Raw genomic sequence first — 19123 nt, 5'->3', positions numbered from 1 at the left:
ATGATAAAGTGATGAAGAGCAGTTCAATGGATGTTTTAATTTTCGAGATAATTGCTTTTTACGACAGTATTTCCAAAAGACTAAGTGGCTATATCCGACACACTCCGGAATACATTATTTACAAATGCCCGACATGCACACCTGCTGTTGTTTACCATGCCTTCTGTACCAGGTATCTCACCAATTAAACCTTTCCAGAAAACATCGATCACATGGTATGCTTGTACACATAATCAAAAGAAAAATGTTAAACCAAATTTCTATTCATATCACAGTATATTTGCTAGTAGACATGTTTATATTTTGGCAGTGGTCACCGAAGGCTAAGAATGTAACATACGGCGCCGGGATAACGCTGTTTGTACGTCTACAATATATCATATATCGCCAATATCGGACTTAGGTAAGCCAGGATATTATCTTTATTTTTACTTGCCGGTATAAAACATCTCATGTATCACCAAAGTTTAATTTTAGCCTCCTGTCTTACTTTAGTTTGACAGTTTTGGGTACATAGCTTGAAAAGACAAAAAATAAAAAATAAAATATCTCAACTTTCTTGTGGCCAACTGTGGCCGAGACTGCCATATGAAAATAGGGCTTATAAGCCACACTAGACACGGCCATAACATTAACGTTAATAACACTAGAGCCTAGAGAGCTACCGTCATCTTTTGATGAAAAAATGAAAGGATTCGTACTAGCTAGCTTAAAAAATGTATATATTTCCAATACTTTAGTTTATCTATTAAACTCAAAACGCCATCAAAGCTAATTTTAGCGACATGTATTCCTTTTAATCACCGTTGACAACTGGGAGCAGCGAGAACAGCATTCTGTTTATTTAACAAAACTGGTGCCCCACCTTACATAACGTTTGGTTCTAGGTAGGGTTAGGTTTCGTTTGACAGTGATTTTTGCAAAGTCTTCTCTCTAAATAAAGGGAATAGTCGTGAGGACGATGGGGAGACCGAGTAACCAACCGGTCTTCATTATCAGACAACCCATTTTTAGCTTTCGGTTAAAAATAATGCTTCCAATTGACGATCTAAAAACCATATTTTTTTCAGGGTTCGTATATTCTTCAAACTATGTGTACATGTCACCGAAAGCAACAGCTGATATAAACATCGTAGTTTTCAAAGAAGTCCACGAAATTCTTCTTGGGGACATACAAATTCCATCCCTGGTGAGGAAAACATAAACAAGGATATTATATTATAATACCGTCTAAATCCGTGGCTATAAAAGACTGAAATATTCTGTCACTTGGTGGCCTGCCTCTCTAAAGCCTCGTTAACGCTAGCCGACAGACGTATCAGGTACGTAATGTCTTTTTAAATGGGTTAATGGCAGTTGATAGATTTTTTATAGACTTTATTGCACAACAGTTGTACATGGTATAAAGTATGGCATCTACTAGTACATATTTACTACATTTTCATAAGAGGCTAGACTAAGTAATAATAATACAAGAGTGGGTGACAAGTATGTGATATGTATGAGCTTTTACACTCATTGAAGGAGTTTCTAATATCTATACAATCTCTATCCCTATATATAGCATGCAGAGGTTGTCACAATTTATGTATATACCAAGCCCGTGTTTCTGTATTAAAGGAGAGGAGGGGTGGACAGCTTTAAGCGCGATGAAATTCCTCGTAAGAGTTTTTCTCATAGAATGATAAGCGAGTATAGGGAAGAACCCGCACTTTACGTCTATAAGCTTAATAAAGCTCTACACTTTTCGCCATAAAAAAAAAACGGCAGGATTTTATACGACCAACACCTATTCTTCGACGAATCTAAACAGCCCCTGAGAAAATGACAGAGACTAAATGATGTTTAAGTCCACCTGAGCAGAGTATCTAACGTCGGTACCCCACGAATGTCGGACTCTTGAAGTAAGAGCGCGCTTGCCTGTGACCATCCTTGCCAGCCAAGGGCATGTTTATTAGCTAGGGCATATATAACATGCATTTTTGTCTGGACAGATTTAGGTTCGGCCTCTGGTTACGTAAGAGGTTGTAAAATAAAGAGGGATAAAGTAAGTTGTTTACGTTTCGAAGCCGTGGTTCACACGCTGGGAAAAATCTGTCACTTCAAGCTAGGGCCGTCTTCAATCGAATGAATGGCATTTCTGTGCGATTTTGCGACCCCATATTTGATGTATTTAACTTCAGGCTACGAAGTTGTTGGCATGGATCATTTGGCCTTAGTTCCACTCTCAACGCATGGAATTCCCTGGCTATTTCCTTCGTCTATCCAAGGAGGTTTAAAATCAAACCTCCTTGGTCTGTCCGACTTGAAATCTTGTTTCTCGTATTATACCTATTTTTTCCAATTCATTTACTGCTTACGTACGTTCTTTTTCTAATTAGGCAACATGACACGGTACAAGGACACAGTGGTGACGCAATCTAGCGAGATGCTAATTTTCACGCCACCACTGAAAAAAGGAAATTAAAACTGACAATAACAGATATAAATAACACATAAACATACACCAGTTGGCTTAGATAGACAGAGTAACAATGGTGTAAAAACAGTTGTAACATTGTGAATTGAAGGGGCCATACGTGGGAAAATTAAGTTGTAATAGTGTCAACAATGTATGATTGGGTTAACGACAGAATATTACAGTTGGTTTCTAGTGACAATAAGGGTGAACCCCTGAGAAGCAAGTTGATACGGGCTTGTTCTGATAGGTTGTTAAAGTCGCGAATGGATCCTACTAGGTTCTGAAGAGTGCAGAGAAGGTTTGCTCGCTGTTGGTTGTACATCGGGCAGTATAGTGCGAAATGAACCATGCTTTCGCATATCGACACCCGCAGCTACAGGCTGGACTAGAGACAACGTATAAATAAACTGGGCTGCAGGTGCCGGTGCGAAGTCGTGTAGGGACGTTGGCCATTTAATCCTCGCGACTCTTGGTCCCATAGCCTATACTTAGGAAGGCCGAAGGAGGGAAGATAAAATGATTTGAAGATCATCGTCCCCAACCAGACCGGATTCGCCCGGAGGCAGAAAAATGCAGCAGATTGTTCGCGATGTTCTGCCATTAGTAGGCATCACCACAAACAAGACTTGTAAGTCAGGCAATCCTAGCATTTTTATATGATAATGTCCTACTCCACGCTGATTGGTTGAGCAAATCCATATCTCCCTGTTGATTGGCTGGTTTATAAATACGTAGTAAAATTAGGTTTGGTGGTGAGTGTAAGTTACAATGTAGAACGTTAAGTCCTGAAAATTAGTCTAGACATATATATAGCACTTTACCAGTGAAGACCTGTTCAATCGTTGGGTAAGCGGTATTTCCTAGCCTTTGGATATTTGCTGAGACATGTCATCTAAGTCCACGAAGCGACAGTACGCAAATCCATTAGAAATTGAGCAAATACTCTGTTTACATGTCACGGGAACTTCGCCGCTTAATGATCTTATGCAAGGCTTTATTGACATAAGCCACTTGATAAAGCCGTGAATAGATTTTATGTCTTCGGTGTCAGATTTGCGTTAATGGGCATTATCGATACAGTACTTCTCGCATGTCTGCTTCGCAGATACTTGGGGCTGTGTTTGTCAGGTTCTGTCTTTTCTTCCAGCGGTAGATTTTGTCTTTATCTTGAGGAAAAGAATCATGGAGGACGACGCTAAGAAGAGGGTAGAGAAGACTCGTCAGGAGTACAAGATAATGTGGCAAAAGGAGAAGGAGGCAGAAGAACGGAGAAAGAAAGGTTGGTAGTTACTATCCTATTTTTAGATTACATGTAAGTATCTAAATACAGTAAGCGACAAGTTGATGGAATGGGGCTCTGAACATAAACACGTAGCTAACAAGTTTCAGTCGCTTTATAGAAGGTCCTTTTTTGTGTGAACAAATTCAGATATTTTACCAATCGAAAGTCAAAGTCACTCTAATTAGATAGCGAACGTCATAGACATGAGAATACCAGAGCTTACATATCTACCTCGTTGAGAAAGAGATCGAGGCATGTCCTGAAAGTAATACTTCTGTTTGCGAAATACAGAGACGTTTTTACCCTTAGCTGTCTGTCGGAATCTGACTCATTTAGTTTTGCTTGAAACCCTTTGCATTTTTTTTCTTCTAGTTCTGCGTTAATTTCTCTACCAAGCTAAGAACAGATTATATGATCTAAAATGTATGTGCATAGTATGGAATAGGAAACGTATATTTCTGAAACGGTCTCTATTCCTATACTATGATATCCAGCTTTTGCTTCTGTAGGCACGTAAACATCATATCATATACAGGAGTTAGTACATACTTGTACCTGGAGTATATGGATGTTGATGGCTGTTATCAACTTCAGGTCATTGCTTGTTAATCTGGGCATTCATAACGTTTATTGCGACAGCTGCAGCACATTAAATCAGGAATGGTGACAGGACTGAAATACATTTATGTTGTTTTCGTAACTGATAAAGAAACGTGTTGAAAATCCTATTATAAGACATTTTGTTTATTGCGATGTTAGACCCGAGCAAACCCCAAGGCGAGCTGAACGGAAAAGTACTCACTACCGGAATCACGTTGTTTGACATGTTTGACGTGCACTAACAACCCCCTTATCCCTTATCAATCTTCTGTTAATGGCATTCCTTTCGTTGATTTGGTGTACCGCAAATGTATCTACTTTTGGAGTCTGTAAGCCGCAGAACACCGTGCAAAATTAGAGCAAGTCCACAGTAAATAAAGTTTTTGCTTTGTATTTTCATAAGGATGTCATGACGTTTACATCTCATTCTGCAAGGAATCTGGTACTGTCTACTAACTCTCTCACTTGGTTGTCCGTTGAGGTATCTATTTACAGTTCACTCATGCACTCACTTCACCCACTCACGCACACAAAAACATCAAATGCGACCCTACAATTCTGAGATATGTGTTGTCTTCTATTATCAGAACTAAAGGTGGTGTCTGAAGGCTTAAGTGACTACTTCCGACGCAACAAGACGGGTAAGTCGGATTCCTCGGATATCTGCCATACTTTCTAAGCCGAGCGATGAGTGCAATGCACCGTCGGCAGAATCATGTGTGTAAGGCTTAGAGTAGAAACGCCATAGTCTAGACATGTTTTGGTATATGGTTTTGGCTTGAGGTATACTGTTTTACATTGTATTATATGTACTTGTATTGTACATTTACTAACTTTGTATCGTATGTATGTATGGGCGTTAAAACTATACAGCAATCTAGGTAAAATATGACAGAACCTTGACTTTATAAGTTCATATGGCCATGACCGGATTGAAATGAGAAGACTGCAAGGCGCTAAAAAGGAGATGATAAGACATGTCGTCTGGTAATGTCACTAAGCCAACTTCAAAATAGCTTCAGTGTTAGAGTACATGTGTGACAATGTCGGCGTTTCCCCCGCAAAAGCTTTAAATAGAAAGAGCAACATTGCCCGCGTGGGCCCAAATCACTTCTAAATGCAGCAGCGTTATTAGGTTGATTGCATACGAAAATGTTCTGTTCCATGTAGGGACATTGACAAACATATTAAAGGCATCCAATGCGGTTTATAGAGCTTGGATTTTCAGTCTATATTCTAGTCACTTAGCTACATACTGAGTTGAAACAATACTATCCCAATGTATATTGACAGAAATACCGAAAATTCTGACGAAAATGGTTACTGGAAGGACCCGGGGCTGATTTTTTGGGTACAACCCAGAAAACAAAGGACTCATCTTGTGGCTTGTTTCTGCAATTTTAAATGTCCAAAGTATGAAATACTGATTCTAAAAGTGCTAATGTGGGACAGTATGTGTTAATATCATACAGATTGCCTTATTCAGAATATTTGCAGTTTTGCCGCCCTGAAATTGCATTGGATGCCTTTAAAATATTTTGGTGCTGATTTGTTGACAGGGACGTGGGCCCCGATGGCTGTTGAGATGGGTCTGACACCTGTGGACATCGGTGTCATCAGGACAGAGACCATGGACCGCCAGGAACAGGTGATACATAGACTGCAGCGTCAAACGACATACAACAAAAACATATCTACAGTAAACAAAAAATAATTCCCTTGTGAATATTTCCTTCCGTTTCAATATCGTCATACGTGATGGTTATGCGTTCCTGACAGGATACAGTCCAATTGCCAATACATTGCCTGTAGAATTTGTCAAAAAATTAAAACAATATACATGTATATAGCAAGTGCCATAAATATGACGGCGTCATAGCTCTCTACTGTAATGCAAAATCATGCACGTTAATTTCATTTTTAAATGTTACGTGGTGTGGAGGGGGGGTGGCGAACTTCAGTTCAGGAGGATTTTGGACTCCAGGAAGACTAGTGTAAAGGAACAAAACACTGATAGTGATCCTAATAAACAAACGAAACAAATGTCAGCTTGGGTAGCACTGAAATGTACGGTAGCATGGAGTGATTGAGTAATGAATGTTCCCCCTACCCTCCCCGCAGCTCCGGCGTGTGCTGGAACTCTGGCGGTACAACATGATCATGGGGGGCTACGGACCGCAGATCGGGGCCAACATCATGATCGAGTACCTGGGAAACGCGCAGATGTTCGACGCACTAAGGGTAAGTCAAACTTACAGACATCTATGAGCAGATGAATGACTTTTGGCGTATTCCATTCTGGTGAAGAAAATTAGAAATACAATCCCCGGTACTGTTTCCAACGCACAATATGTGTTAAAATTCCTTGCATTTCGTATGCATTGGTACCGTTGTACATCAAAGCTCAAAACCTATGGATAAGGGTACTGTTACTGTAGAAATGCAAAGGCAATATTATATTCTATTTTGCAATGATTCTAGATCTATACTAGTAAATAACAATGTAAAAATATTATATTGTCTTATCTATGAAACAATATGTTCAGTACTTGAGTAAAATGAATTTCACCATATCTATACTTACCAATCCTGCGTATTGCAATCAAAGGATTTCAAATGATGTATGAATAATTGTAACCACTGTATTTCTGTCCAGTTCCTACAGCCTATGTTGTTGAAGAAACTCGGCATCGACGTGGACGTAGAGCAAATCAGAAAAGAGGTGAAGGAGAAAATAGCTTTGGAGGCAAGACTGAAGGAGGAAGAGGAGAAAGCAAACGCAGAAGCTGCCGCCATTGGTAACGGGATCGTAAACGGCATCAACGGGGATGTCAACTGTGTAGCTTAGGGTTAGGAAGATCCAGGGTCACAAAAAACTGCACAAAATCAACGTCATTCTACACTAATAGTAGTTGATACATGTATATGATAAGGATAAGGCATGTCAAATCGTCGGGGGCGTAAACATTTTTCACGATACTTTCTCAGCCTTATGAGGGGAAATGACCACCAAGGGGCTAACTATCTGCGTCCTATGTGTGCAATTGTGCTTCATTAATTTTTTTTTAATTCAAACAAGAATTTACTTTGATTAATTATTCTTGGCTCGTTTAGCATGTCATCAGTATTTGCTCATCTTGTTGCGATGATCTTCGGACGCGATCTGTAAGTTAACAATCGTCAACAAAAAGCGATAGAAACAAAGCATATATGCAATGATTATTCATTGTAATGCATTATAATCATAACATGATTAAGACTGGCACACTGGAAGGTTTTCTAGTCCTGGTGATTATTAGTAAACGTTTTCCAAGGCATTTGATATTTTGGTTTTGTAGGAAGCACATCACTGGAATGTTTTATTGTACTACATGTACTCTTTTCTTGCAGATGAATTTAAGATTCCTATTTAATTAAATATATGAAATAATTGATTAAATACATAGTGTAATTCATGAAAAACTCTTACAGCTCTAGAGGTGATGCAAGCAACACGTATTTAGCTAATTAGGTACAATGTACATCAAACACATGTTGTAGACTAGATTTGAACGTCAGTAAATCATACCTAATGGTAACATTGGATTTGTTTTCTATCAAAACTATTTAAGACGTTTATTCATTGCGAATGTTTTTGTATCTAATATATTTTGACACATCTTTCTAATCGTATGGTTGCGTTTCAATGCTGTGCGTCCTGTAGATAAACCCGTTTTTCTTTGTGCTTAGCCCAATAGTAGAACATCTGAAGCTGTGAAGCCAAAGATTCCTCTAGTCCTATTAAACGGTGAGTAAGTCGGTTCAGAGCTAGTGTGAAGGTTTATCACACCCTACACTGGTGCGAGTGATGAGTTATATGTATAAACGGCCAACGATCTTGAGTATTCCTTATCCCCACGATGAACTTCGTGCCAACATATACACGTGCTATATTAAGTTGTGCAACATCCTAAGGTCGAGCCTTGGGTGCCCCCTATAATTCACGCGTTTTTTGGCACATAGCTTAAGTGCCATTGTGAACTTTACCACTGAGGTCTTGTCTGCGCTTGCTAATCCGGTCTTTTACAACCTGTTAATGACGACAGCTGGAGCACGTAAAACACAGGGAGGATTTATACGAGGGCTGATCGACGTGTATGGTAGCGGTCTTGACCTACACACTTGAGCCTAGCCCATGAACTATGTGCTTGGGTCATCATTGACCGAGAAGCAAGAGCCTAGTTCAGAGAGGTCTAAGTATGTGCTTGGGTCATTGACCCAAGATCTTGGGGAGCGGACCAAAGCTAACAAGGCTGGACTCCAGGATAGAACTAAGAGCCTAGTTCAAAGAGGCCTTGGTATGTTGCTTGGGTCATTGACGGAGAACTAAATAATGGTGACAGAAAAGACAGGCCTTATATACAGATTCGTAGGCATGTGGGAAGGGATGGATGAACGAATGATGTATCTGTTGACTATTGATGCCATTATTTCCGGATCCCGATAAGCAAACAGCTTTTCGTACGGAAGGGTTATTGACCGATAAGCTAAGAGCTCAACTCATATATATGGATGTCGAAACCACTCATCGGACACTTTCGGTGTCCGTAACCGATAACAAACATATGATACCGAGACTAATGCACTGAGTGATGTTTCAAGTCGGAAGCCAGAGTCACTAACCAGAGGTCTTAGAGTGACACAATAGGGAGTAGCCTATCATGATTTGTGCAAGAAGGCATGCGGGGGGAACAGTTGAACTAATGGTGGAGCTGTTGACTATAAATGACCGATAAGCAAACAACAATTCGTACGGAAGGGTTATTGACCGATAAAGGCTCATCAAGTAAGATCTGGATGGCGGGACTGTTGACTGATACCACCCAGTTGACTGAGATCGGTATTCGGAGTCCATGACCGATAACAAACATATCTATCGAGCCTATTGCACTGAGTGATGTTTCTCTTGACTAGAGTCAACAAGCCAGTCTTAATTTATAGACGTTAGAAGCCAAGACGGAAACATCCACGACATGTTAAACATCCAGTGCTATCAAAACGTGTTTAATCACATGGACATACGAAGTTGCTTATCACACAAACGTTAACTTCGAAAATTCAGGCCACTTCCTGGCAGGGCACCAAACTATTCCTTTGTGGGTGCATAGTTCGGACCCGCGGGCATATTTCATTAGGCCATGTTGATTTGATTATATGGATGACATCAAAACCCCAAAACTGATGCGACCGTGCAAATAAAAAAAAGGTTGGCAAAAAAAAGTTGCCTTCATTATGAAATCTACTGGGTCATTAGGGTTGAACAAATGACTAAGCACACAGTATATGGTATGTATTCAAATACATGTAACTGTAACAGACACACACGCAGACAAAAAATGAAATCAGAACCTCATGACGCCATGATGCAATATCCTGGTTAAAAAACTGCAGTTGCTTAAGTTAAGACATGATTAAAACACACCAAATGATGTGTATGGTGTTATGTATGTTTCCCATACAAATGTACTTGGTTATAAATAGGGCACATTTTGTCTACAGTACAGTTACTACTTGTGTTTTCCCAGACATACATGATACATGTATGAATGAAAGTTGTTCAACAACAAGATAAGGTAATACCAAGGAGGTTTAAAACCAACCCCCTTACTTGCTACTAAATCAGTAGCTGATTATTGCTAAAAACATTTGGTGCAACTTCATTCATAAAGGTGTGAAAGTATAGCCTGGGGTTATATTGTTAGCATCATGGCATCTGATCAAATAAAAATGTAATAGTGATTATTTTTAGATTTTACAAAATATATATAATCTTGTTTAATGTGGATTCAGCTGACTAGAAAATTAAAGCTTCATTGACAAAGAATATAAAAAAAGATTAATGTAATGTTCTGTTCATAGTTTACTATGCCCATCTTCTACGCTGGCAGCAGTAACAGCATTTGTACGCGCTAGTCAACGCATCGTCACGAGTTCCTCGGAAGAGGTTGGGTGGATGGCGACTGTGCTGTCAAAGTCAGCCTTGGTCGCGCCCATTTTAACAGCCACTGAGAAACCCTGTAACATCTCATCACAGCCAATCCCCATCATATGGACACCTACAACCTGGGAGCAAGAAACATTTCAGAGTTATCAACCAAGAATTGCGGTGTTCAAAACTCCAAGAACTATCGTAGAGTGGAACTCGTTGCCTTCAAGCACAGTTGGGGCATCATCACTAGAAAGCTTCAAACAATTTCAGCAAATAAATGTGCAACGATTGGGTGTAACAGGTTGTTTGGTGTAATATAGTCTACCTGCCGCTGTGCCGCGTGCCTGCAAAGCCAAGCGGTTATAGTGGCTATAGCAATACAGATACATGTAGGTACACAGAAACTTCACATTGTTTCTAAGAAGCTGATGGTAAATGATCTACTATTATTTGCCAACACCTAAAAACACAGTAAAAGTCAAAGCATGCACCAATGATGAATAGACCATCAACGGAAGAAAGGAATGAACAAATGAAGGAGCAAATGGACGAATGAATGACAGAATTTTACCTTCTCCTCTGGAAGAAGACAGATCATCTTCATGATGGTTTTAGTTTTCCTCTCAGTGACAGCGTGGTACATGGGGGTGAAACGTGTGCTGTAGATCCTGATGTTGTCTTTCCCATACTTTGCCACGGCCTCGTCTGAAACGAATCAAAAGGGCAGCCTAATTACACATCAAATTAATCAGCACAAGACAGGACACAGACTGTTTTCATATACTTAAAACAGCCAAACCACTCAATAAGCCAGTTCATGTTTAAAACTGTGCATAAACACAAAATCTAGCCAGGAATTGAACCCATAACCTCTAGACCTGGGGTCTAACTTTTCAGTAAGCCTAACTACTTGGACATTGACATACACGTACATGTACATTCAGTCAACTGATCCAATGACCAATAGCTAATGATCATAACACAATCAATTATGGTAAATATCTCCACCTTCTTCCAAAAATAGTCTCATTAGGTTGGTAAAGTATAGGATACAGGATTGTGTTTTTGCCGCAGAAGCTCTGAGGAAGGTGTCTGATAGACATCAAAATGTCAGCAATGTTAACTATCTTGATTGGTTGTTTAAAAGAAAAGCCCTGTATCTCCACCTTCTGTAAGCCCGACTGTCCCAATAGGAGGGTGTGAGAAGACCACTGTGGGAATGTTGTCGTAGTCCAGTTTGGCATCCTCACTGTTAAACACACGATGGGCCAGCTTTCTTCCTGCTGCTATGGCAACTGTTATGTAAACAAAAACAGACAAACAGAGAAAACATTTTTTATGTAGGACATGAGTAAAATTTCTCAGTTGTAACCAAAAGATGTTTATTACAAGCTAATGCAGCAAACATCTTATAAACAGTATTCTTTCAGCGACATTTAGCTTCAAGACATTGGGAAGAACTTGAAGTGATAATATATAACGTATCATCTAAAAGGTTATCAAAATCTGTAAAAAAAGGCACCAATCATAATAACTTCTCTTCATAACACACACACACAAACAGTATGGGTAAGGGTGTGAAGTCTGCCATCTCTGATTGCCGTGTTTTGTATACAGACCACTGTGTATACAGACAATGTAATATATTATTATAATCCCACCTGGAGTGAGAAGTGCCTTCCCACAAACGTCCCCCAGTGCGTAGATACCCTTCGCTGTTGTGTTCTGGTACTCGTCTACCTTGATGTTTCCACGAGAATCAAGTTCCACACCCTATGGTAGACATTAGTGTTCTAGTTTGATTACCAACATTTAATGCATGTTTGTCTATAGTAATTTTTCATGTAAGTTGAGTTACTTGGTAATATACATGTAAACAAGTCATGTAAGATACAAAGAACAACATGCCAGCAGTTTAAAAACCATCCTCATCATCATTATTCTAGGGTGCCTTCACCCCTTGGCTGACTTGAAAACCATAATCCAACCTCCCAAATTACTACAGTTCATGCACATCACCTAGCAGTTCAGACCAAAACTGCAGGTCCAGCCGTGCTTACCACAGTGTCCAGTCCAATCTCTGTGTTGGGTACTCGGCCGATGGCCCACAGCAAGGTGTCCACCTCTGAGATCTCCCCATTGTTGGTGAAGACAGTCAGTCTTCCATCTGCTGCCTTCTCTACTTTAGAGACCTTTAAATAGTAGCAAACAACAAAATTTAATGTAGTGATAAAATTCTCTCAACATCTCAATCCAGTTTCAGCTTACTGAATGTTTAATCTTACTGATCGTAACAATAAAGAAAAAAGTTATTCACAGCATTAACAGGTTCAATAATCCAGAAATCCCCCAAAACAGAAAATATAATTACAAATAACAGCTCTTGGTCACACATTGCAAACTAACTACAACTGACAGTCCAAACCAGTATGTTACAGTACTCTGTGTATTGTATTCCCAAATTCTTGCTTGATGTTAATAACTGTCTATTGGAAGAAAGTTTGAGTTTTACCTGTGTCTGTTTCATGAGGTTGATGCCGATGTGCTGCAGCTCTTCTGTCAGCTCTGAGCTGATCATACTGTCAAACGTACGCAACACCTACAAAAAAACACATGGTGCAATCATGATGCTTGTTTTTTATTGCCCTCTCTGTGTTTAAAACGAATGACAATCACGCAGATTATTTTGAAATCTTCAAAGGACATGCATTAAGCCACCTAGTAATTTAGACCAAAACTGCAAGATGGGTTACTGTGGGCAGTTGTCTTGAGTTTTGTTTACTGTATGAGTGCCTACCTTATCTTTCCTGATAAGTAGTGAGACATCTGAACCAAGTGTCTTCAGAATTCCCGCCATCTCTACAGCAATGTACCCTGCACCAACCACCACTGCCTTCCTGGGGAGAAAAAAAAACAGAAAGGCATCAGATAAAGGATTCTTTGATAATTAGGGAAGCAAACATTCATTTAGAGAATAATACACAGTACTACAGTACAACATAAAATAACCGTTACAATATTTTCCATAACTTTCCATATGGACGAAAAATAAAAGCATCTCACTTTGGAAGGTCTTCCAGGTCAAAGAACCCATCACTAGAAATTCCATACTCCACACCTGAGAAAGAAATTAATTGCAAAGGTGAAAAAAGAAATTTAACATGATTTGACAACCAGCATGGTTTAAATTATTACTAGTACACTATATGTGTATCCAATACAGATAATAAGCTTTTAGTAGTAAGTTTTACAGACTGTGATTTTTTTTTTAGCATAGGCCAAATTTGTGGGCAAATGTACAAGATATTCCATACCAGGAGTGTTAGGGAACACAGGCCGCCCTCCTGTAGCGATGAGGATGTGTTCTGCTGTGTACCTGTTCCCATCAACCTCCACACACCTCTCACCTACAAATTTGGCATCTCCTACTATAGCCTCCACATGACTCTGAGGAAAAACAGAACAATATGGTCAACAGGTGAAATTCATGTGAGACAATGTGCATATAAATTGTAACATATATAACATCCCTTCTTGCAATCAGTATATTATACAAGGAACATCCTCTTGAATGCGACGTAAAGTCGTTGATCAGGTGTTGAGGAAAGCCACACTTGAGCAAGTTAAAGATTGTTCTATAAATAATAAAACATACATTTAATTTGGTGTCTCAAAGGTACACGCAAAGTTGTAAGTATGTACCTTGTCAAGGTTAGACTTGTATATTCCATTCAGGTTTTTGATGTAGGCATCTCTCTTGTCTTTGATGGTCCTGTAAGAAAATAAAGACATTTTTCAAAGACATGGTATGATGCAGAATTGCTTACTAATACGTATTTCATACCCTACAACTATACAAGGATAGTTACAGTACTAGTGTAGTCAGATCCTTCAATACTGTTGGGTAAATAAGCTATAAGTAACTGTAAGATTGTTTTCATGATTCCATACTCAACACCTGAGAAAGGAATAAATTGCAGAAGTGAAAAAAAGAAACAACAAGAAACACTTTACAACAGAAGAGTACATACTTCCATGTGAAGGTGGTGGTACCGTTGACATCAAACCCATAGTCCTTGTGGTCCATCAGGTACTCTGCATGGACCGCTGTGTTCCACATCACCTGGGACATAGTACCATAGCACATCATTCCATAACATATTCAGCACTGCAGCTAGAAATGAAAGCTCAAACTCGGAGCAAACTGGTTAATGTTAAGAGTTAACTCTGGGAAGCCAGTGACTTTGGTACTCTACATGAAAAATATCATGTTATTATTTATCATGATGAACACATTTTAGCACAAGAATTAAACTTGCTGTAAGACAGTCATGTGCATGATACTGGAATTCGAAATTTCAAGTTCAGTGTATAATTACCTTTTTGGGGACACATCCCACATTGACCTGAAACACACAGAGCAAGAAAGGCATATAAATCACAATGAGGAACAATTTCTATACATTCATAGATAATGGTTAACGTTAATTCAAACAACACACCTGTTTAACCCACTGTTACAAGTTATCCGTATTGTACTCTTCTTAATAATGGCCATTTTCTGGTACCGGTACAAGACATTTGTTTATTTGATGACATATTCTAGTGGTTTATAAGCCAGGTTAACGTGTCCTTATAGAATAGTCGCTATGTATGACTTGCAATTACCCAATCTACAATGAGTCAGCAAAACAAACAGCTCAATTTTCGGTGGAAGCTTCGAAGAAAACTCACACAAGTTCCCCCCAACCGTGCTCTCTCTATGATCGCACACTTGGCGCCAAACTCCGCCGCTCTGCGCGCGCTGGCCAGCCCTCCTGACCCGCCCCCGATCACCAGGTAGTCGAAACTCTTCGCTATCGGCGCCATGGTGCAGAGAGACCTGTAGAAAATACGCCCCGCGAACATAACAAATAAAGGAACGGTCCAACAACTTTCTATCAGATCACGCCCCCGCGTCTTATCTTGTAGGTCAGAGGTCAAAGTTCACTTTTAGTTACTTTCGATGATCTCGTACCCAGAGCTTCAGACAGTGAACATTTTGCATGAGATTTGGTTGTAAAATGTTGCATTTTCTCTTCTTAAACCAGAAATACGTATAAGTCTCCTATTGAGGCTGAAATTATTACATAAAGCTAATTTACCACTAGTGTCAGACTCATTATTTTCTGGTCAACTATCTCCTTAGATCAATGAGGTTATAGGGGGAGATAACCTCCTTGCTATCATTCATCCTCTTTCTTCTTCTTTTGACGGTGAATTTATGAACGAATGTTACTATTACCAAAAGAATCGCCATGCTGTAAAGTACTACTATAAGCGAACTTCTGCTGTTACGAAGTAGGTCATCAGGCTATCAGGCTACCACATGACGTCACGTGTTTTTGGGAACGAGAGCATAGGTGACAAGCAAAATGGAGGAAGTAATCAACGATGTTGTGGATCCGGAGGATTTAAAGGTGAATTGTTGCCTTTGAATGAACTGTTTTGATGAGCCATATGGTAGAAACTTGCAGCAAATAGTGATGCAGTTTTTACCGGGTACTTTCGGTCAAATAAGCCGAAGTTTGCCCTGTCTATGATATCGTCTGCGAAAACAAAATTTTGGAAAGCTTCGAAAGGGGGAGGGGAAGGATCACTCTGAGTCATATACCGATTTCATTCACAAACGTACACGTAGGCAAATTATGTTGTAGTAGTTGTTAAGCTAAAACACGAAAAAATGAAACAATTCAAGAAGGATTTTGATTCAAATTTCACTACCAAATTTTATTGATTTTCACTGATTCTGTTGTTTTATAGCTTTTTTGTAACATTATACGCTAAATTATAATCACTCTGTCATATAAGAACCCTCATATCAATAGCATTGGACAGTCAAATCATACTACACATGATTTGACATAACTTAATATTTGCTAGATATATAGCTCTAGTCTAGATTTTAACCGATGATTATAATAATAAATCTTCATATCTTAACGTTTATCCCTTCAGAAATTTGAGAGGAAGTACAACAAAGAACTGGTAGCAGGGAACATCACAACAAACACACAGTTTGAGTATGCCTGGGCTCTAACCAGAAGCAAGTATGGGAACGACATCAAGAAAGGAGTCGGTCTGTTGGAAGGTGAGAAGAAGCTTTTACATTAATTTTGATTTAACATAACGTTACATGAATCAGTTGGTAAACAGCCTCATGACATAATGTAACAACCTGAGTATACAAAAGAATGTACAACAGGACAAAGGGGGTCGGGACTACTGGTAGAACTCTCTGGCACTTGTACCTTTAGAACTACATTGTATATATATGGGTGCTACAGCACTCCCAGCCCCAAGGACAGACAACACTTAACTAACTAAGTTCCTGTTCTGAAACAACAGGAGCTCTTTAACTACTTTGCATCAACCTTGTATTGACTTTTTCTAACTTTTGTTTCCATCATTCATAGAGTTGTTCCAGCAAGGTGATGAGCAGACACAGAGAGATTACCTGTATTACCTGTCCATAGCCAACTTCAGACTCAAGGTAGGTGAAAGGCCTGAAAAGTCTCAGCCATTACTTCTTTTAGCTATACAGTATATACCGGTATGGTAGTAAATACATTGTTTCTCGCCGCCCAAGTTGCCAAGAATTTTATTGCAAAAGTTACAAGAATGCAGAATACAAAGAAATATCTTATAGCTCTGGCATGAGGAATGGGACAATAGCTGAAGTTAAATGATACCCATGTTGCATTCCATTCTGGCTAAGATTTTTCTACATTACAGGACTATGAGAAGGCACTGAAGTACTGCCGGGCCATCCTACATGTAGAACCCAGGAACCACCAGGCTCTGGAGATGGAGACACTTATCAAGGAGAAGATGGCCAAAGGTAAATAGTTACATAAAATTTCTCAATCTTTGTACAATGTACCATCCAATTCTGAAGCCTGATGCAACAAAAAGTACAGTGAATTTCATAAGGTCAACTACAAGCCACAAATTATTGTCTCTGTCAACGTTACAGAGATTGTGATAAGGATCTCTGGCAATACAATCTGCAACTTTTGGAGACTCTTTGGAGACCTTAAGGTCACATGCCTTCCAATGGAGAAGTATCCTAACACATGGATAATAATGTTTGATATGTGTGTATTTCCAGAGGGTCTGCTGGGTATGGCCATTGTTGGAGGCATGGCTGCTGTAGCCCTGGGAGGGATTGCTGCTGTGGGATTCGCAGTCTCCAAGGGGAAAAGTTAGACCACACCTTCAGAACCCAAGGATGTTCCATGAAGAACCAATTACATGTATCCATAACGACCAATAGAAAATCAACGAATCATAATCATCCAATAGCTAGAGTCTGTACTAGTTTCAGAGGTCTAAGTTTGGTACGTATTAAGTTAGCTTGAGATTTTGCAGTGCATAGCACTTTTCATTATCTACATCGTATAGATGGTATTATGATACATAAGTATATTTGTTATTATTAATCATGCTGATATTGACCTCCCACCTCACAGCCACCTGCTATATAGAGTAAGTGATCATGTTTTTTTTTACTGTAGTTTGAATCTTGGACTGATAAAAACAAAATTCATATACTACAGTGAAATATTTGTTTAGCTCGTAGACTATACATATTTTATGTTTGTTCATGGTGAGTATATTTATCCTTCATATTTTTGCATATTATTCTATAACTATAAACTCCCTTGACTTTAATATATAGAAATAGAAAGTGGGAGTAACTACAATGTATACATGTACATGTAATTCTGTAATAGGATCAATTGCTCAAAACAAATCTGCTTAATTGCCTTTGCAAGAGGGATCTAATGTATGCATCTGTATCAGTATAGATCCGGCATAACACACCAGTTTCTGCGTCTGTATAGCCAGTACAACTACCCTTCAGTGTAACACACCAACTCAATGATTCAACAGTTATTGTTATTAATAGTGTTACAGTAGATATTTCTCACATGTATAGATTGGTATATTTTGAATATCTCAATCCACTAATGTGGTATTACATGTATTATTTATCACAATAGAGAGTAAGAGATACCTTGAAAGGTCTTGAAAGCATATATTGGAAGTGAAAGGTATAACAATTTGTGACTTACCCTCCAAGTGCTATTATAAGCTAATATATAATATATAAATGTACAAGTAGATAGTTACTCTGGATGTTAAGCATATCAGAAAATCGGCTTTATGACAATTGTCATGACCTTTACTTCCAATATCTGCTTGAAAATAATTCTTCTTTAAGAATGCATCATTGTACTACATGTAATGTTACTTTAATAGTATTCAATGAAGGATGCCAAAAAAAAGTTACAGGCAGATTCCCAAATAACGTTTTGTTTGCTAGTTTATGAAGTATAAAATGCGTACGAAATGTGATAGGTGATGTTGAATTTGTATAATTATTAATTGAAATCAAAATGAATAGTTGTTGAATTCACTTGTAATTGTTCTTTGCCTGGTCTCTTTGGTACTAGTACTAGAAATATACCGGTAGTCTTACCTGATTGGGCCATTCTATCATTCCTTTTTTTTTCTGATCCATGAGTCAGAAAGGGTGAACATCGTTTAGTGTACAGATTTTATATACTTTAGGCCAAGGCCTGAACTAGAAATACCCGATTGGGTCATTCCATCTGATGATCATTGAAGTTTTATAATAGAGCCAACAATTCCAGAATTTTTTCAGGTCCGGAAGTCTAAAAAAGCGAACATCGTTTAGTATGAAAATTTTTTATAACGCTACTTATATCATAAAAGTGAAAGTGGTAAAATCTTTTAGACTTCATGC

At 38.8% G+C, this 19123-nt stretch overlaps 3 protein-coding genes across 4 annotated transcripts; 2 read left to right on the top strand and 1 right to left on the bottom strand.

Moving 5' to 3' along the window:
• Positions 1 to 1248: 1248 nt before the first annotated feature.
• Positions 1249 to 7997, top strand: LOC109487088. 2 transcript variants are annotated; one of them, XM_019791059.1, is made up of 6 exons: positions 1249 to 1322; positions 3609 to 3740; positions 4931 to 4984; positions 5903 to 5991; positions 6465 to 6584; positions 7000 to 7710. In XM_019791059.1, exons 2-6 carry the CDS (start codon positions 3644 to 3646, stop codon positions 7189 to 7191), a joined length of 552 nt encoding a protein of 183 aa, XP_019646618.1. In that variant the 5' UTR covers positions 1249 to 1322; positions 3609 to 3643; the 3' UTR covers positions 7192 to 7710. The 2 variants fall into 2 exon arrangements, with proteins under 2 accessions (XP_019646618.1, XP_019646616.1); XM_019791057.1 differs by lacking the exon at positions 1249 to 1322 and adding an exon at positions 3017 to 3089 and having other exon boundaries at positions 7000 to 7997.
• Positions 7998 to 9688: 1691 nt separating this feature from the next.
• On the bottom strand, positions 9689 to 15297 carry LOC109487087 (glutathione reductase, mitochondrial-like). Its single transcript, XM_019791056.1, has 13 exons — positions 15046 to 15297; positions 14691 to 14717; positions 14343 to 14434; positions 14014 to 14083; positions 13626 to 13758; positions 13375 to 13429; positions 13109 to 13208; positions 12824 to 12910; positions 12372 to 12503; positions 11973 to 12084; positions 11478 to 11606; positions 10883 to 11016; positions 9689 to 10445 (listed from the first exon to the last, which is right to left on the bottom strand). Exons 1-13 carry the CDS (start codon positions 15217 to 15219, stop codon positions 10296 to 10298), a joined length of 1395 nt encoding a protein of 464 aa, XP_019646615.1. The 5' UTR covers positions 15220 to 15297; the 3' UTR covers positions 9689 to 10295.
• A 373-nt stretch (positions 15298 to 15670) lies between these two features.
• LOC109487082 (mitochondrial fission 1 protein-like) lies at positions 15671 to 18747 on the top strand. Its single transcript, XM_019791045.1, has 5 exons — positions 15671 to 15770; positions 16309 to 16441; positions 16767 to 16843; positions 17086 to 17191; positions 17462 to 18747. Exons 1-5 carry the CDS (start codon positions 15726 to 15728, stop codon positions 17557 to 17559), a joined length of 459 nt encoding a protein of 152 aa, XP_019646604.1. The 5' UTR covers positions 15671 to 15725; the 3' UTR covers positions 17560 to 18747.
• The last annotated feature ends 376 nt before the right edge of the window (positions 18748 to 19123 follow it).

This window comes from Branchiostoma belcheri, unplaced genomic scaffold, assembly GCF_001625305.1.
Source record: "Branchiostoma belcheri isolate BF01 breed outbred unplaced genomic scaffold, Haploidv18h27 scaffold85, whole genome shotgun sequence".
Lineage (NCBI taxonomy): Eukaryota > Metazoa > Chordata > Leptocardii > Amphioxiformes > Branchiostomatidae > Branchiostoma > Branchiostoma belcheri.
This window is presented reverse-complemented; position numbering and strand designations above follow the sequence as displayed.